The sequence below is a fragment of the Drosophila eugracilis genome, unplaced genomic scaffold (assembly GCF_018153835.1).
Source record: "Drosophila eugracilis isolate 14026-0451.02 unplaced genomic scaffold, ASM1815383v1 contig_1667, whole genome shotgun sequence".
Lineage (NCBI taxonomy): Eukaryota > Metazoa > Arthropoda > Insecta > Diptera > Drosophilidae > Drosophila > Drosophila eugracilis.
This window is the reverse complement of record NW_024572497.1, coordinates 10,867-29,642: the sequence shown is the minus strand read 5'-3', so window position 1 is coordinate 29,642 and position 18,776 is coordinate 10,867. Positions and strand designations below refer to the sequence as shown.

The 18,776-nt window shown below is 37.9% G+C and overlaps 1 protein-coding gene and 1 long non-coding RNA gene across 2 annotated transcripts; both read left to right on the top strand.

Annotated features, from left to right (window-relative positions):
- The first annotated feature begins 424 nt into the window (after positions 1-424).
- On the top strand, positions 425-5,426 carry LOC108118305 (cytochrome c oxidase subunit NDUFA4). Its single transcript, XM_041819626.1, has 4 exons — positions 425-506; positions 563-612; positions 674-820; positions 4,844-5,426. Exons 2-4 carry the CDS (start codon positions 571-573, stop codon positions 4,904-4,906), a joined length of 252 nt encoding a protein of 83 aa, XP_041675560.1. The 5' UTR covers positions 425-506; positions 563-570; the 3' UTR covers positions 4,907-5,426.
- Positions 5,427-15,946: 10,520 nt separating this feature from the next.
- LOC108117445 lies at positions 15,947-17,433 on the top strand. Its single transcript, XR_001772885.2, has 3 exons — positions 15,947-16,021; positions 16,077-16,412; positions 16,477-17,433. It is a non-coding gene; the product is annotated as an uncharacterized LOC108117445 (long non-coding RNA).
- The last annotated feature ends 1,343 nt before the right edge of the window (positions 17,434-18,776 follow it).

The window sequence follows — 18,776 nt, the reverse complement described above, 5'->3', positions numbered from 1 at the left end:
AATTAACTTATATGCATAACTTCACTTTCACCTATGCATAAGCATAAGAGCAGCTGCTCTTCCGGCTTCTCTGGGGACGCAGCAACTCTCTTTAGGCATAAGAATTATTGTCAAAATAGCATATGTACATATGTATATGCATTCAGTAAAGACTAACGAAACTGAAAAGACATACAGTTTTCTGATTTCCTTGGGACATTGGGTTTCTGGAAAACATTCATTTAATTGAATTGCCTCTAGATGGATTGTTTTGGATCTACTATATTGTCTGTAGGAACGTAGGCCAAGAATGCCAATCGTTATGTCCCATCGATACCTAATATAACAGGAATATTGTTGTGGGACATCAGTATTTATTTAGGAACACAATTTTGACTGTAATCCGAGCTAATCTGAAATATACTGAATAAGTTATTCGGCGTTTAGTATATTTCCAATTTCAGACTTTTATGTATTTATGTATTGAAAATATTCGGTCACGCTTATTTTTGTTGAGTAAGAGTTAGGTAATTTGGTTTTAATAGTTTTCCGTATATTATTTTTAAATGATATATTTTTCTAGTCAGGAAAATGCAAGGGCTTGGACTACAAAGTCTTAAAAAAAATCCAGCTGTAAGATATAAATATTTAGGGCATTATTTATTACGTTATTACATAACCTTATATATTGTAGTTGATACCACTTTATGTGTGTGTTGGAGCGGGAGCTATTGGAGCAATTTACTATATGGCTCGTCTCGCGACTCGCAACCCAGATGTCACTTGGAATCGTACATCAAACCCTGAACCATGGCAAGAGTACAAAGACAAGCAATACAAGGTAAAAAGTTATATAAATCATAAATTTCCTCTACTACTGCAGTTAGTTAAAAAGTATTTGTTGTTAGTGTGCCTGAGATAAAATGGCTGTTTTTATATGGTTTCCAATTTCAAAAAGGGTAGAAGGGTAGTATATATTTCGAAAGATATTTATATTGTCTACTAATTTATAAAAAACCAACCAAAAATAGCTTCCTAAAGAAATTTATAGACAAAAATGTAAAACTAAGTCAATTTTTATGCTCAAAAAAGTATTCGTTGCATCACAATAATTCGTTATTTAGTTTTTTGGTCTATTGAGTTGTATTTTTTTTAGAAACTTAATAATGTTAAAAAGTAAGGAGATCATATGTTCTATCAAATTTTTTTTAGTGGCTCTTTAAAAAAAAATTAGTCATTTTCGATTGTTTGGTGGCATTTAAATCTTCTTTCTAGCACTCCTTATATGGCATAATTATTTTTTTCAACTCTATTAAACTTAAATCGTCATTCGATGACCTGCTCTGAAAGGCTCAAGGACGTTAATTGACAGCAAAAAAATATGTACATAACGATATTTTGCAACCGTGTAAGAACGAGGTCCTTAGCGTGTTAAAAAAGGGATGGCAGAAAATTTGTAACCGTGTAAGACCGAGTTCGTGCTAAAAGAGTCCATGTTAAGCGAGGGTGAAGTGTATTTTAAAGACTTAATTCTGTTAAATTTCTGGGGTCTTTCTTGGTCTATATATGCTACAAAATGCCCAAAGGGAACAGACTTAAACAAACCGCAAAGAAAAATCAGTTTACACTTGGACAATAAGGGAAAAACTCTTAAACACCTTAGTGAATTGTTTGATATAAGTCCTTTAAATATAGAAAGTATGAAATAAAGAGGAAAATCAGAGAAATTCTTGGAAAATCTGAAGGAAATACTCCACTCCAGTGCAGCTAAATTGCGTATAGAAAGCGATAACTTAATTTGACCTGAAACAAACGGCTTGGAAAGTGAAAATGTGGCTGTTTTATAACAGAAAATGAATCCAAACCCATCCGCAGAGGTAAGTCTTCACCTCCATCGAAGATTTGGGGTCCACCTTAAGCTCAAATTCCGGAAAGATACGATTTCGTGAAAAAATAATCTCTACAAGCTATTACTTGAGGATTGGTCGAATATTCCCCAAGAAACGTTACAAAATTTAGTGGAATTAAAGCCGAGAGGCTGGGAAGCTAAGAAAATCAACGGAAGATAATGCTTAAAGCTAACTTTTAACTATTACTTTTTCTTTATATATATGTATATATGTACATATTAGGATTTTATTTAAAAAAAAAACGACAATATTGCGTTACATTTAAATACGGGTTTTCTTGTGTAATAATATTTTACTCTAATATTTGGTTTGATAGCCATTATTTTTTATTAGGCTTAAGCGTTTTGACATATTTTGAATAATTTTTTTTTGCTGTTCCCCAACTCTTCTTGAAGCCTTTTTTATACCTGTTACCAATAGCGAGGGCGATTACGTCATGTTCGTCTCTCCGTCCGTCTGTCGGTATGAACGTTGAGATCTCAGGAACTATAAAAGATACAATGTTGAGATTAAGTAATCAGATTATTGAGGTCCCTACGCAACACAACTTTATTTCAGCACCCTGACACGCCAACTCTAACGGCCACAACTCACAAAAAATGGCTTAAATCTCAGGAACTATTAAAGCTATAAAGTGAGATTACGCTTGTATAGCCTTAAGATGCCTGCGCATCTCATGGTGGTACTATTATCTGGCCATGCGAATCCTTCACCCTCCAAGCTCGAATGAATGAACGCAGAAACGCTGATATCTTGGTACCTATAAGTGATATGTACTTAAGATTCAGCAAATAGTTTCTAATGATGCTCCCGATGGCCCATATGGCCACGCCCATTGTAACGCGCACACAATGTGGAAAACAAAAATCGCTAAAATCTCGGTATCTATATGATTAGAAAGTTAGGATCGATCATACATGTTCTTAAGATGCCACCGCAGCGCGAAGTGGTATATTCTTTCGGCCGCGCCCACATTAAAGCCCACATATCATGAAAAACGAAAATTGCTAAACTCTCAGGAACTATGAGAGCTATAAAGTTGGGATACGCCCACCAAGCTCGAAAAACTCAGGATCTCAGTAACAGAAAGTGAAAGAAATTGGGATTAAGATTGTAGTTTCCAATGAGGCCACCAAAGCGTGTTATTTTCCCCATCTGGCCAAGCCCACAGAACGCAAAAAAAACGAAAGTTAGGATTAAATTCACTTGCCAGAAAAACTAGCTTTGGCTTCAAAAAAAAGTGTTAATAATATACACATAAAACAATTTTTTTTTTTAAAGTAGTACATTTTATTAGCTTTAACGGTAAGTAACATCTTTGTCCTATCTCTTAAACTTTAGATATTATAGAACAAATTAACAAAATAGTCAGATTTTCAGTCAGAAAAAGTATGCGTACAAAAGCAAAGAACGTTAAATTAACGGTAGCAAATGACTTTCAAATTCTGTTTTGGCATGGATAACTGTAAACCAAAGCCTATTTACTCTGTTCTTATTATTTTCTCTAAAATTATCTCACGTGCATTTTGTGATGGGGAATTTAAGTCAGGAAATTGATCTAGATTCGAGGAAACTCATTGTAAATCTTCATGATGAGGGAAACACTCTTCGGGAAATTGGTTATATTATTGGAAGAACACATTCCTCCGTACAAAGAGTTCTGTAAAATGCAAAATTATCAGGATCCTGTGCGTCCAGGCCACGTTCCGGTAGGCCACCAAAGATCATTACCCGGGAGAAGAGGAGCATTTCGAAGGCTATTAAGGTTAATCCAAGGATAACAGCCTCCCAAATTGTTAAGGATATTAACGAAAAGTTTGGGAAGGACGTTTATGATGACACGGTGCGAAAAATGATTAAGAAAGAAGGCTATAAAAGCCGTACTGCCCGGAAGAAACCATTAATATCCGCTATTAATAAAACAAAGCGAATGTAATTTGCAAGAAAATAAAAAATAAAAGCCCAAAGAGTTCTGGAAAAAAGTATTTTTCAGTGATGAAAGTAAATTTTGCATATTTGGTATAAAAGGGCGTAAGCTGGAATGGCGAAAAAAGGGTACAGCCCTAGATATCCAAAACCTTGCCCCAATCGTAAAACATGGCGGTGGTGGTGTATTGGTTTGGGGATGTATGGCGGCTAGTGGAGTCGGTAACCTTGAATTCATTGCATCCACAATAGATCACAAGAAGTTTATCAACATTTTAAAACAAAATTTAAATCAAAACGCTGAAAAATAAGGACTAGAAAATGACTTTTGGTTTCAACAGGACAATGATCCAAAACATTGTGCCAGTAATACTAAGCTGTGGTTGCTTTATAATGTAAAAAATCAATTAAATTCACCACCGCAGGATTTCCCAACACACCATAACATCTAAGAATATGCTCAAAAAGATCATTCAGGAAGAATGGCGTCAAATAACGGCAGAGGATACGGCTAAATTGGTCCACTCAATGCCAAATCGGTTGACTGAAGTTATCAAACGAATAGGGTATCCAACTTCGTACTAATAAAAATAAATTAACTTTTTCTAGATTTTAAGTTGTGTACGCATACTTTTTCTGTCTGAATATATGAAAGCCAAAGTCCTGCCAAAGAAAAATGGAATTTTTTATTAAATTATTAATTTGTTACTTTTAAAGACAGATGTTTAAAGTTTTATACCTTTTTCATTCTGAACGACCGTAATAAAACCGCATTCAAAATACTAACTTTTATCACATCCCAAAAAGCTTTTGGGTTTGGTAATTCGGTCTATGAGTAAGGAATGCAAAAATATATATTTCTTTTTGAGATCCAGTCGTATAAAAGTCCACAAAGAAGCTTACAGCTCTTGCGTATCTATATTCTAGAATTTAACACTATAGTATTCTACTACAACTCTCAGCAATAATATTTCTGAATAATATACTTATAGTTATAAAAATATAATAAAAACGATTTTTCTTTTCAGTTTTACTCGCCTGTGAGAGATTATTCAAAAACTAAGAGTGCTGCTCCAAACTTCGAAGAATAAATTACATTTCTTGAGCCTGCCTGAAATAATAAAATGCCTTTTGTGGTTGCAAATTAAAAAAAAATTGTATTTCCTGTTATTCCTCAGTATCTGCTGTATTTTTTACTCGTTCATTGATGTGTTCATTAAAGGGTGTCTAACAGAGATAAAGATTTTAGTAGACACTGAGCTTGGGAAAGCCAAAAGCTACGAGAGAGACTCAAGTTATTGAAAGTTGCTGTTAAGTATGTTCAATCTAGAGATGCCAATGTAGCTCAATATTGTTTCAGTATCCGGTCACGACCACTCTAAAGCCCACAAAAGCATGGGATATTGTGACAATTGACAGTTTATTAACAAGTTTAAATCAAAAGTCCTCACCGTCAGTTAATAAATATTATTAATATAGTTTAATAACTGCCTAGCCTAGCATTTGACTTAATTTCAACTTTCGATCTCTTATAGTTCTCGATCCATACATCGCCCTTAAGAATATATACGACACAAGTTTGAGAACTGAAATAAATGTTTAATGAAACTATATATACTATAAAAGATTAAGAGGATCAGTAAGATTAAGATTAAGTAATCAGATTCTTGAGGTCCCTATGCAAGACAAGTTTATTTCAGCACCCTGCCACGCCCACTCTAATAGCCATAACTCACAAAAAATGGCTGAAATCTCAGGACTAGAGCTATAAAGTGGGATATCGCATGTATAGTCTTAAGATGCCTGCGCATATCATGGTAGTACTATTATCAGGCCAAGCGAATCTTTCACCCACCAAGCTCGAATGAATAAACCCAGAATCGCTGCTATCTCGGTACCTATAAGTGATATATACTTATGCTTGAGCAAGTAGTTTCTAATGATGCTCCCGATGGCCCATGTGGCCACGCCCATTGTAACGCGCACAAAATGCGGAAAACAAAAATCGCTAAAATCTAGGTAACTATATGATTAGAAAGTTAGTCACGAGTATACATGTTCTTAAGATGCCACCGCTGCGCGGCCACGCCCACTCTAAAGCCAACAAAATGCAGAAAACTGTAACGGTTTTCAAGAATAGTATTGCATTAAATAGTTCCCCTTAAGAAGTCTATGGATGAATACGACGCTAAGCATGGTCCTACGATTAGTAAAGAATTAGTAAGTCTTTATAAGAAGGAAGGAGTAGGTTTGTATGCCAGTAGTGGCCACGGAGAGAATATTGAGGAATTCTTTTGGATGGATTCAATAGGACACTGGTAAACCCCATACTGGGGGTCCAAGATACATACGTGATACTTATTCCAAAATCGGACAAACTAAAGAAATGAAAAGTGTTTTGGTGACATGGGGGTCGTTGAATTTATTTTTTAATGAAACCATAGAGGAAATATAGTCGGAAAACTTAAGTCTTGCATCGAGTAAGATGCCAAGATCTTCGACTGCTTTAATTCTTTCCAGATCCAGATTTTTGCTGAGGCTTTAGGCGACAAAAAGTCAGCTTTGCAGTTAGAGTCGTTGAGATTTAAGTTTGCAGTGTACCATCTCTGAAAATTGTTCAGGTCGGATTGCAGTTTCACCTGGTAGAAGCTATCGGTATATTGAAGACAGAGTTTGACATCATCTGCATACATCAGTACTAAGGAGTCGTTAATAACCAAGGGAAAGGGCATTAAGGAATAATGCAAAAACTAACGGACTAAGATGTCTCCCCTGAGGGACCCCGGAAGAACCGAATACCAAGGCAGACACTGAATTTTTAAAATGAACTCGTTGACCCCTATCAGAGAGGTAACTACTTTACTGAAGTCAGTGTAAATGACATCTGTCTGAATTTTTTTGTGGAAACCAGTGATCACGAAGGATGTTAGTTCCAGAAGATTGGGTGTAGTAGACCGTTGTTTCATAAAGCCATGCTGGCATGAAGATATGACTGATCTTCACTAGTGCTGCAAGGAACAAGAGTTTAGATATACCTTAGTAAGTTTCAGCATCTGATTTTTATCGTTTATGGGGTAAGTTAAAGTCACCCAACACCACCAGCTGATCCATATCCGATAACAAAGGGAAGACAGACTGAATGGCTGTTACCTGCAGCTCATACGTCAAGGAATCCGACTTAGGTGGAATACATGAACAGGTAATATGCAAATTGAGAATAGGATTTTTACGAAAATGAATTCTAAGTCTGTAGATTAACCACATCGGAAATGAATTTAGAGTCCACAGAAATTAGGACTCTACCTTCTAGGGAAAATTTAAGAATTAAGAATTTTTGAAGTTAGCTTTCATTAAACACAATGACCTGGGATAGAAACGATAAACTTACCGAAAACAATTTATAAACGTTAGAGCTTTTGGATGTAGGGGTTAGTTTTTGGCTTGGCAGCTGCGTTTACTTGTGGGAGCTTAACCACCAACGGGCGTCTTTTGTTTTCTTTTTATTCCGCCGAACAGATAACGTCAAAAGCCATCGAAGGAACACACTGAAAAGATGACATGTTCCTGGCGTAGGCATATTTGTATTTAGTGAAATTGTCCACCTTAATATGGGCCTTAGATCTAGCTTGAATGTAATCCAGGATGTCCTATTCAGACGTATCAGGGGCAAGCCAGTAAACGAAAATGTGTTTCTCTGGAATCCTGAACTTTGGCGGGTGTAATCCGGACCCTGAGTTCCCCTGTTAAGTCAAAGGTAAATTATTTTGAATAATATCTCGGTAACAATGAGTGATAGAAAGTTCGGATTAAGCATGTAGGTGTTTATGATGCCAAATGGAAATTGTTTTATTCCGATCTAGCCACGCACACCCTAACTTCCAAAAAACCCAGAAAACCAAAAATGCAAAAATCTCGGGAACTATAAGAGATAGAAAGTTAGGCTTAAGAATACTAATTTTAGAGATGTCATTGCAGCTCATTGTACCGCGTAAAACTGTGGCGTCCATAATATAATAGTGTATGACTTCTTTAGACTTTGTGTAACATACTGTTGTCAATATCTATCGATTTACCAAAGAGTTTTTTTTAAATGTAGTACTTTTCATAGAAAAGATATTTCTTAATGTTCTTGTATCATATAATAATAAAACACAATTTTTCAAAACAATCAAAGCTATTTAGCTTCTTAAAAAACTTATAGATTAAAATTGCTTAATTTATGTGGTAATTTTATCCGTTACTCCGATAGTCAAAGGGTATTTTGTAATCGATAAAAATTGTGTAACAGGCAGAAGGAAGTATATGTACATATATTCATGAGTAGTCTAACCGAGTCTTTTTAACCATGGTCGTCTGTCCATATTAACGCTTATATCAGAAACTATAAAATATATTAACTTTCGAGATGCGTATACGTCAGTTAATTTCAGCATTCTGACTCGATAACTCTATCGCCCGCAGATCATGAAAAACTAAAATTGCTTATATCTCAGGAAATCTGAGAGCTGGAATGTTAGGATACGACCCCCATACGCCAATCAAGCTCGAAAAACTCGGGATCTCACTATTGATAAGTGATAGAAAGTTGGGATTAAACTTGTAGTTTCCAATGATGCCACCAAAGCGTGTTATTAACGCCCACAAAACGTGAAATCCAAAAAATCAAAAACTCTTAAATATCGGGATCGATCAGAGCCAGAAAGTTAAGATTAAATAATTACAATTTAAAATTTCATTTGATCTTGTATAACATTTTTGACAACATCTATCGATATACCGTAAAAAAAATTAAATCGGTACATTATTACAAGATTTATTAAGAAATGTATGTTATAAAGCCTCACATGCGCAGAGACGGACGTCATCATCAGTTATTAAACATGCCTTTCCGACCAAAGGTGGCGCTGAGACAATTTCTGGTAGCAAAATGATTATTTTAAAATGGGATGAGACAGTATCGGGTATCATATAGTCGCGACCCTCGACTCTAGCGTTTCTTCTTGTTTTTTAATATACTTGTTTTATTTGTAAGTAAAGACTTAAAAACGATCGGTACTGAAGAATTTTAATCAGCATCTTAAGCTAAGTCGATCTAGCAATCTGTCTCTTCCCTTTTCTGATCGTCTGTCGGTATATCGTGGTATACCTTTAATATGTAGCATGTAGATGGAATTACAACCGAAGTCCAGGCAAAGAAAAATTAATTTTTTTTTATTTTTTATACCACATTTGAGAAACTAAATTTTATCACTTGCCAGAAAGCTTTCGGGCTTGGTAATTCGGTCTATGAATAACGAATGCAAAAAAATATATATTTTTTTTTCAAGATCTAGTCTGGTCTCTGGTGTATCTATATTCTTGAATTTACAACAATATTATTCTTCTAGACTCACAGTAGTAATATTTCTGAATAAAATACTTATAATTTTAAAAATATAATAAAAACGATTTTCCTTTACAGTTTTTTTTCCTGTGAAAGATTATTCGAAAAGTAAGAGTGCAGCTCCAAACTTTAAAGAATAAATGCCTACCTGAAATACTAAATTTCGTTTTGTGGTTGCAAATTAAAAAAATAATCGTATTTCTGGTTATTTCTCAGTATCTGTTGTAATTTTTTTTATCAGTTACTCGTTCATTCCTGTGTTTATTGTAACTATAATATTAAGCAATCTAAACGTTAATTTTTACTTTTAAAGACAGATTTTTAAAGATTGATACCTTCTTCATTCTGAATGACTGCGATAAAACCACATTGGAGAAACTAAATTTTATCACCTCACAGATAGTTTTCGGGCTTGGTAATTCGGCCTATAATGTTACAAGCGTTACATCATAGACCGAATTACCAAGAATGAAGGATATTTGGGAATGTGCGCCATCTAAGAGACAATGTTGGAACTGAAAAGAGGCATAGAGAGAGTTGGGCATTGTTTCTCTGGGCAAAGGCCTTAGAATGGGTTAGCGCCAAAAGTCAACCATCTATAACGTCCATTCTCTTTCCACACTTTGTGAGGATTAGTTGTGCGCGACTATAGGGTTTTACAAATCAAAGTGCAAAGTCGAAAGTCCATTGCGAATTCGTATCCAGGGGCGAAAGTGAAGGATCGGGAAGAAAACGTATTATTTTGTTGCTAGCGCTGAGTCCATTTAGGAAAGGAGGTGTAGCGGTTTTAGAGAGAAATTTTTGCCAAGCTATTATTTTTGTAACGGTCCTGCTTTGGGGTGGGCTGGGACAGAACACCGGATGCTAGCAGTTCGTTCCAACATTTGTTTGAAGAAATAGGGTTGGGGAGGAAGAGCGGTGGGATGACTCCCTTCTCTCTCTTGGAGTCCGCTTGGGTTGGACGAGACGAATTCGCAAATCCGCTAGCTATGAAGGAAGGGGAGACCCTGGGTCGGTTAGTTGAGATGGAGGGTAAGCTCCGGGCATTTATTAATACGGCGATGCCTACCACATGAGAGAGTGTAAATGGGTAAAGAGTAGTAGCGCCCTTTGGGTCCGTTATGTGAGAGAATGAATCGAAGCTCCGTGGGTCTACTATATGAGAGAGTGAAATAGACGATGTTGAGAGACCCTTTGGGTCTGCCGCGTAAGCGACAAGAGAGCATCGGCTAATGGCGATGGGCGGTATGACCGAGTAGAATTTATTAGACTCAGCGATGAATCTTACCAAACGACGATTGTTGTCTGGAGATAAGGGTGCCCACTGCAAGGGTGAAGTTTCCTTGGGAACCGGTACTCCTTATATACCCCTTTGGCTGGAGTTTGTACGACCGTTCCCAAAAATCCCTTTGGTCGTGTTCCTGGGTCCCTGGGTAGTGTGTCCGTTCCTCCTTACTAAGGCGCGCCCACGCATTCAAATTCAAAAAATTTTTATGCCATAACAACTTCAGGGATATCCTTATAATTATAAAACAAAACTATGAACTATGGATTTCATGGATTTCTTACTTCTCTAACAATAACTCTTGTTACTATTCCCTATACTATTCTTCCTTATTCTACCACTTATTCTTATACAACTAAACCTAGGCTTGGCAATTATATAAATTTTACCTATTCACTGACGCAAGGCAGCAGGAGGAGTGATCGTCGTAGAGGTATTTTTGTTTAACCCTAAAAGCAAAAAGCTCAATTGCTGGGCTTGAGTTCCTCTCCGCAGGCCCACCGTCGAACCTTTGGCTCGATAGTGCTCAGTTTTCATTACCGCAAAGCGTGGGTGTAATTCGATGAGCAGTGAGTTAAGTTTGTGTGTTCAGCGACCCTAGCGCGCTGATATGGAGTTTTTTTTTAGTGAATAAGTCTTATTTTATTCATTTTTGTAGCCAGAACAAATTACAAAAGATAAGGTAGAATAAAAGAAGGAATAAGGAGAATGGCAAAAATTGGTTTGAAGTGATTGTGATTGTTATCTCCCAACCTTCGTAATGAAAAAAGAGAAGAAAAATATCCATGTTCTTAAAAAATCATATAATAATAGGGATTTTTTTTTTTTAAGTTTAAATTTTCAGCCAAATTTCGTCCGAGAAAGCGCTTTCAACCATGGATCTGCAATATTGGTGGTGAGTGAAAATTGACATGTATTTCGTTATAAAAAAGACCATGGCGGTTCAGAAACAAAAGGCAAATCAAAGAGAAAAATTAGAAACCAAGGAAATGTTTAAGTAATGTGTTGAGCAACTAAGAGTTTTTTATTGCCTTAGAATAAATACAGCATTGCTGTTCAATTTCAAAATTTTTAATACGTGTTCCAATCAAAGCCAAATTAACTCCGGAACAAAACCACGCCTAAAGCAAGAGGTACAGCTTAACTTCCAGCTACAGCAGTTCTACAAAGTAACAGTAAAGCGCATGCGAAACTGAGATAATTAAAAGAAACTATAAGTTACTGCCCGCCGCTGCTCATCCGTCTTTGCTTTGGCAAAGGCTGGCCCTTCAACAAAGTCCTTGAGCGGCAGCAGACACAGCCTAGACACCGCATAAATTGTTGTTCAACAACTACTTTTAGTACGGCAACATAGATCACTTTTTGCAGAACGATAGAACTTGAAGGTGGTCGAAAGACCGCCCACGTTGATCAAAACGCTGCAGCTGCCAGCCTCCATGGCCACCTCATCGTTGCCCTTATTGTTCCCTTATGGTTCCTTGTTCTTCACATTGCCTTTGGCACTAGGCAGCGATTTCCAAATCCAGTTAGACCCCGATGTACTGGTACTCTTGCAGTTGATGGGACATCTCTTCGCGCAGTCGAACAGGCTCCTTCTCGAGCTGAGCCACCTCATGTCCGTGACGCTCGCGAGTGTTATTTAGTTTCTGCTCCAATTCACGTACGAGCTCAAAATCGTGAGTCTGGGCATTTAGACCGTCAATACGAACACGAGTCGATCGCAACTCTTCGATGGATTTGTGCATAGATGAGGATATGCGTGTAGAAGCCCCGACGGACTTTATCCTCGTATAGCGACTCGATTATTCGCATCTGCTCTTGATACTGAGAGCGCAGCTCCTGTAGCGACTGCTTCAACTTCAACTTCAACTTTGTCCATCGATTTTGCTGTACTCTGTCTGGCGGATGCGGCGCTACTCATTTATCCCCTATGAATGGATCTGATTCTTCTTCAAGTCAAATCGCGTCAGTGTCTCCTGCTCTAAAGCCTTGCGCGTGTCCTCGAACTGCTGGCGCAGACGATCCAACTCCTTGGTCATATCGTTCAGTTCATCAGTATTCTTCTTCCGATCGGCATTGGCCATTGGCATTTCCCTCAGCAGTGCTGCACTTCTTGGTTTTCTTGTCCAGCCTGTCCTTCAGCTCCTCGTTCTCCTCCCACTGACGCTTGGACTTCATCGTATCGTTCCTCAACTGACAAGGCGAGGAACCTTGGGCAAGAAGGAACAGCATGCGACAGGGTACCGCACAGGGCACACGGAGCAGGCGGCACATTAATGAGCATGCACGAACGATAATTCAACGGCCTACGTCGGCTCACTTGATCCGCTGGCAAATGCGAAGCTAAAACCAAATCCAAAGTTTCAAGTTTACGGCATCTTTGTTCCAAATACCGAGCCATAGATCCCCAAGTTGGCAGGCTGTCAGCACTTTTTGCTGCGAGAGATTCTTCCCACTTCGCCTTTGTGGCAGGGTCCAGCTTTTGAAAAATGATCTGGTTGAGGAGGCATCCTTGAGTTTCGTCTGCTGTCATTTGAATCGGTCGAATAACTCTCGAAGAGGTGCAACGGATCCCCGCTCGACTACCCTTAGCTGCAGAATCTCGTGGATGTGAGCCTGAAATAATAATCGTCGATTACTGAAACGGTTGCGCAAAAGATCAAGGGCAACCTCATAATCCGCGTCAGTAATCTCTAACGCTCTCACTGTCTCCAGTGCTGACTACCGCAGACATGAAATAAGCCACCGATCCCGAGGGTCATAATTTTTAAGTCCTCGGCCCGCACCAATACTGCTCGTGTCCGCAGCATCCTCTCTCTGCGTGCAGCAGCAGATCCAGTGGCCTCAGCTCCAAACTCCATTATGTAATTATGCAAGCAAGCGCCGAATGCAAGAGGTACAGCTTAACTACAAAAGCTTCGAGCTACAGCAGTTATACAAAGCTCCCAAAAGCGCATGCGCTATAATGTAACATAAATCGCGAAACTGAAATAATAAAAACGAACTAGAAACTGCTGATAAGCCCGCCGCTGCTCACCCCTCTTTGCTTTGGCTGCTTGGCCCAACATATTGCGAGACCTTAATTAATATTTAACGATTAAATTAAGATCAAAAGAAAAGAAAAATCTAAATTCTAAATCGACCTAGCTCAACTTTGAAAGTGAGATCTATTTATTTATTTTATTATTATAATATTTTATACAAATTGACCATACCTAAGTATTTTAGTTGATATTATGTTTATATTATTATTTTTTCATGCCATTATATTCATTTAGCATGTACTGTTTGTTGTTAGGTCAAGTTTTACACTTTATTTATGTTTAGCGAGTAAATAAATCTTTATAATGCGCTAAATAATCCCATTTTTGACCCGAGACCCTGGGACTATTATTGACTTAAAGGATGCAGTTACAGAGATGGTAATACCCACAGGTTGGGTGGGCAAGCCGAGCTTCAAAACATCTGAGGCCTTGGACGTTCGGAACGTTTTGTAAATTGCGTGTGGCACCCCTCCTAACTCAATATCTCGCCTGAAATTTGAAGTTCGTAATGGATACGGTTTTCTAATCCCGATCATTATTGCTGTAATGAGTAACGAATGCATCAATATATATTTCTTTTTAAGATCCAGTCGTAAAAAAATCGACAAAAAAACTTGGAACTTGTTGCATCTATATTTTTGAATTCTTTTACTAGACTCACATTAGTAATATTTCTCAATAAAATACTTATATTTTTAAAAATATAATAAAAACGATTTTCCTTTTAAGTTTTTCTCGCCTTTAAAAGATTATTCGAAGACTAAGAGTTCTGCTCCAATCTTTTAAGAATAAATTACATTCCTTGGACCTGCATGAAATAATAAATTGCGTTTTGTGGGTTGCAATTTAAAAAATAATCGTATTTCTGGTTATTTCTCAGTATCTGTTGTAATTTTTTTATCAGTTACTCGTTCATTCCTGTGTTCATTGTAAGGTATGTAACAGGGATGAGGATTAAACACAAATAAACACTGGACTTGCGAAAACCAAAAAGAGGAAAGATAACGTTGACTACAAGATATGAAAAGTTTCTTCCAGTGTAAAGAGGGGAGCGGGACCCAATAAAGCTTTTTGCCCACGCGAATTCGGTCGAAGATCTCTCTCTCTCTTATCTTGTCTTCATCTCTGTACATAATTTAGTTGAATAAAGTTAGCTGAAATCAAAAACCCCCTTTCGATCGAAAAAATTCCCTCAGTAGAACATAAGCACAAACCCTGCATTTTAAAAATTCTAAGTTAATAAAAACTAAATTAAATTATTTAGCTGGGTTAGGCATGTTCAATCTAGTGATGCGTATGCAGCGCAAATTTGTGTCAGTATTTCGTCACGCCAACTCTAAAGCCCGCAAAAGTATGGGAAATCGAAAATTGACAGTTTATTAACAAGCTTAGAAGATAGTAAAATTTTGAGATTAGGCAAGCAGATTCTTGCGTTCCCTACGCACAAGTTTATTTCAGCACACTGCCACAACCTCTCTAACGGCCATAACTCGCAAGAAATAGCTAAAATCTCAGGAACTATTAGAGCCATGAAGTTGATATAGCGCATGTATAGTCTTGAGATGCCAGCGCATCTCATGCTAGTACTATTAACCAGCCACGCCCAATCCTTCGCCAACCAAGCTTAAAAAAAAGAATGCAGAAACACTACTATCTCGGTAGCTATAAGTAATATAAAGTTAAGATTATGCAGGTAGTTTCCCATTTCCCAATGGGCATGTAGCAACGCCCACTCTAACGCCTACAAAATGATGAAAAGTAGAAAAGCTAAAATCTCGGTAATTTTAAGACCTAGAAAGATACAATCGAGCATACAAATTCTTAAGATGCCACCGCAGCTCGAATGGGTATTTTCTTCCGGCCACGATTAAAAAAAAGTATTGCATTGCAACAATTGTAGCTCGAATATCATGAAGGGCAAAGTTCGAACTACAATGCTCTATAGACGAACTACAATGTCTACGACATAACTACAACATAACAGTTTCACCTGGTAGAAGCATACATCAGTACTAAGAAGTCGTTAACCAAATAACCAAAGGAAGGTCATTAATGAATAATGTAATATGTAACGCACCAAGATGTCTCCATGAGGCCTCCCGGAAGAATCATACACCACAGCAGATACTGAATCTTTAAAATGAACTCGTTGACCTCTACCAGAGCGATAACTTCGAATCCAACACAGAAGATCATTTAAGAGTAAGTTTTCCCAAAAGAAGTCGGTGATTTACGGATTAAATACTTTACTGAAGTCAATGCAAATGACATCCGTCGAAGTTTTTTGGGATATTATTAATCACGTAGGATTCTTGTGAAGGGGAATAATAAGTGACGGATAAGTATCGATTGTCACTCTGTCAGTTTGAATTGTATTCGGGGTTTACTCTTTGTTTATATCTGGCCACACTGATTGTGTTCTTAAGCTGCGTTACGTTTGGTGCCACAGACACTCCGATCAGCGATCCCATAGAAAGAGGGAGCAGATACTGCGGTAGGTCAAATATATATTAAGTTGATGTCACATCTAAGTTATATTTCCCCAACAGAATAAAACATCCATGCACACACGCTTTGTCTAGTGTTGGTTACGTTACAAGATCTGATATTTCTTGCTTCGGTGAAGTGCCAAGAGTTAGAGGCCACTCCCGGGACTTAGATCGGCGTTAGTGGGAAACGTGGACGTTTCTAAGGAAGAGTTAAACAATTTTTGGAAGAAGATTGGCTTGGGTAGAGCAGCAATACCTAAGCACGCAATCCGGTACCCTGTCAGGACCCGGCGAAAAGACTGGCTTCACATTCTGGAGAACCATCAGAATCATAAAGATTCCACATTCCGACTAGGTGAGACGAGAAATGAGATTGGACCGGGGGATATCATAAGCGTAAGTCTATAATGATTAATTTGACCAAGTGGCATGTCTAACCTGAGCAAACAACAATGCGCAGGCGTATTTCGTTTGTTCCAGCACGAAATGTGCTCCGATGAGGACGATGTCAATCCCGAGACTGTAACTTCAAGCGGCCCTGCTTAGGACACGGCTGATGAACACTGTGAAACAGGATCACAGTATGTAGATTAACGGATTTGTACTTTGGATGGATTCCAAGACCGTGCTGCACTGGATAAGCAGCGCTCACCAGCGATACAAGCAGTTTGTTGGAAATGTGGTGGCAGATATCCTGGAGTCGACAGAAGTATCCCAATGGAGATGGGTACCTACTGCCAAAAACGTGCCACCCAAAGCAACCGGGCCGCAACGCCATGTTGACCTAAGTCAAGGGTCACGATGGTTATGCGGACCGGCGTTCCTACGAAAATCGGAAGAGAATTGGCCGAAGAGTTCCTCGAGAAGTAGTTGGTGCACGGAAGCAAGCTGAATGGCTGTTACATGCAGCTCATACGCCAAGGAATCCGACTAAGGTGATATACATGAACAGCTAATATACAAATTGATCTGAGAGAATATGATTTATACGGAAATGAATTCTAAGTCTCCAGTTTGAAGATAAACGACCTCGGAAACGAGTTTAGATCCACAGAAATTAGGACTTTACCACCATTTCCGAGAAATCAGTCAAACCTATACGTTGTGTACCTACTAGGGAAAACTTTAGAATTAAGAATTTCTGAAGCTAGCTAGGTTTCATTAAAAACAATGGCCTGCGATACAAACGAGGAACTGACCGAAAACAATTTATAAACGTTAGTGGTTAGTTTTTGACTTGGTAAACGCAGCTGCCCACATCCCACAGTGGGAGCGTAACTCTCAACGGGCATCTTTGGTTTATTTTTATTCCGTCGAACGTAAATGTGTTTCCGTGGTGGAATACCAATCATTGGCTTCGGCGGGTCGGGTGGTATAACCCCGCTACCAGTGGGTGCCAGTAATCCGGACCTTGAGTTCCTCTGGTGAGTCAAGGGTAAATTCTTTTGGGCTTGTAGAAGATTTGGCACGGGAGGGTCCAATGCGACTACCTCGGATGAATGGCGAAGACGATTGAGCCATGTCCATCTGTCTGTCCGTCTGTCCGTATGAACGCTGAGATCTCAGGAAATATAAGAGATACAAAGTTCAGATTAAGCATAAAGATTCTTGAAGTGCCTACGCAGCGCAAGTTTATAACAGCATCCTGCTAGGCCCACTGTAACGCCCACAAATCGCGAAAAACTAAAATCGCTGAAATCTCAGGAACTATTAGAGCTAAAAAGTTGAAGTCAGTATGTATAATCTTTATATGACAGCGCATTTTATAGTGGTACTATTATCTGGCCACACCCACCCATACGTCCAACAAGCTCAAAAGACGGTTTTCGCATTTTCAAGAAAACCTGATATCTCGGTAACTATGAGTGATAGAAAGTTCAGATTAAGCATGTAGGTGTTTATGATGCCCCAAATGCAAATTGTTTTATTCCGATCTAGCCACGCACACCCTAACTCCCACAAAAACCGGAAAACCAAGAATGCAAAAATCTCGGGAACTATAAGAAATAGAAAGTTAGGATTAAGAATACTAATTTTAGAGATGCCATTGCAGCTCATTGTCAGTTTTCATTCGGCCACGCCCACTCTAACGCCCACAAACCGCGTAAAACTGTGGCGTCCATAATATAATAGTGTATGTCTTCTTTAGACTTTGTGAAATATACTATTGTCAATATCTATCGATTTACCAAAGAGTTTTTTTTTAAATGTAGATACTTTCCATAGAAAAGAAATTTCTTAATGATCTTGTATCATATAATAATAAAACACAATTTTTCAAAACAAACAAAGGTATTTAGCTTCTTAAAAAACCTATAGATTAAAATTGCTTAATTTATGTGGTAATTTTATCCGTTACTCCGATAGTCAAAGGGTATTTTGTAATCGATAAAAATTGTGTAACAGGCAGAAGGAAGTATATGTACATATACTTGTTTTATTTGTAAGTAAAGGCTTAAAAACGATCGGTTCTGAAGAATTTTAATCAGCATCTTAAGCTAAGTCGATCTAGCAATCTGTCTCTTCCCTTTTCTGATCGTCTGTCGGTATATCGTGGTATACCTTTAATATGTAGCATGTAGATGGAATTACAACCGAAGTCCAGGCAAAGAAAAATTAATTTTTTTTTATTTTTTATACCACATTTGAGAAACTAAATTTTATCACTTGCCAGAAAGCTTTCGGGCTTGGTAATTCGGTCTATGAATAACGAATGCAAAAAAATATATTTTTTTTTTCAAGATCTAGTCTTGTCTCTGG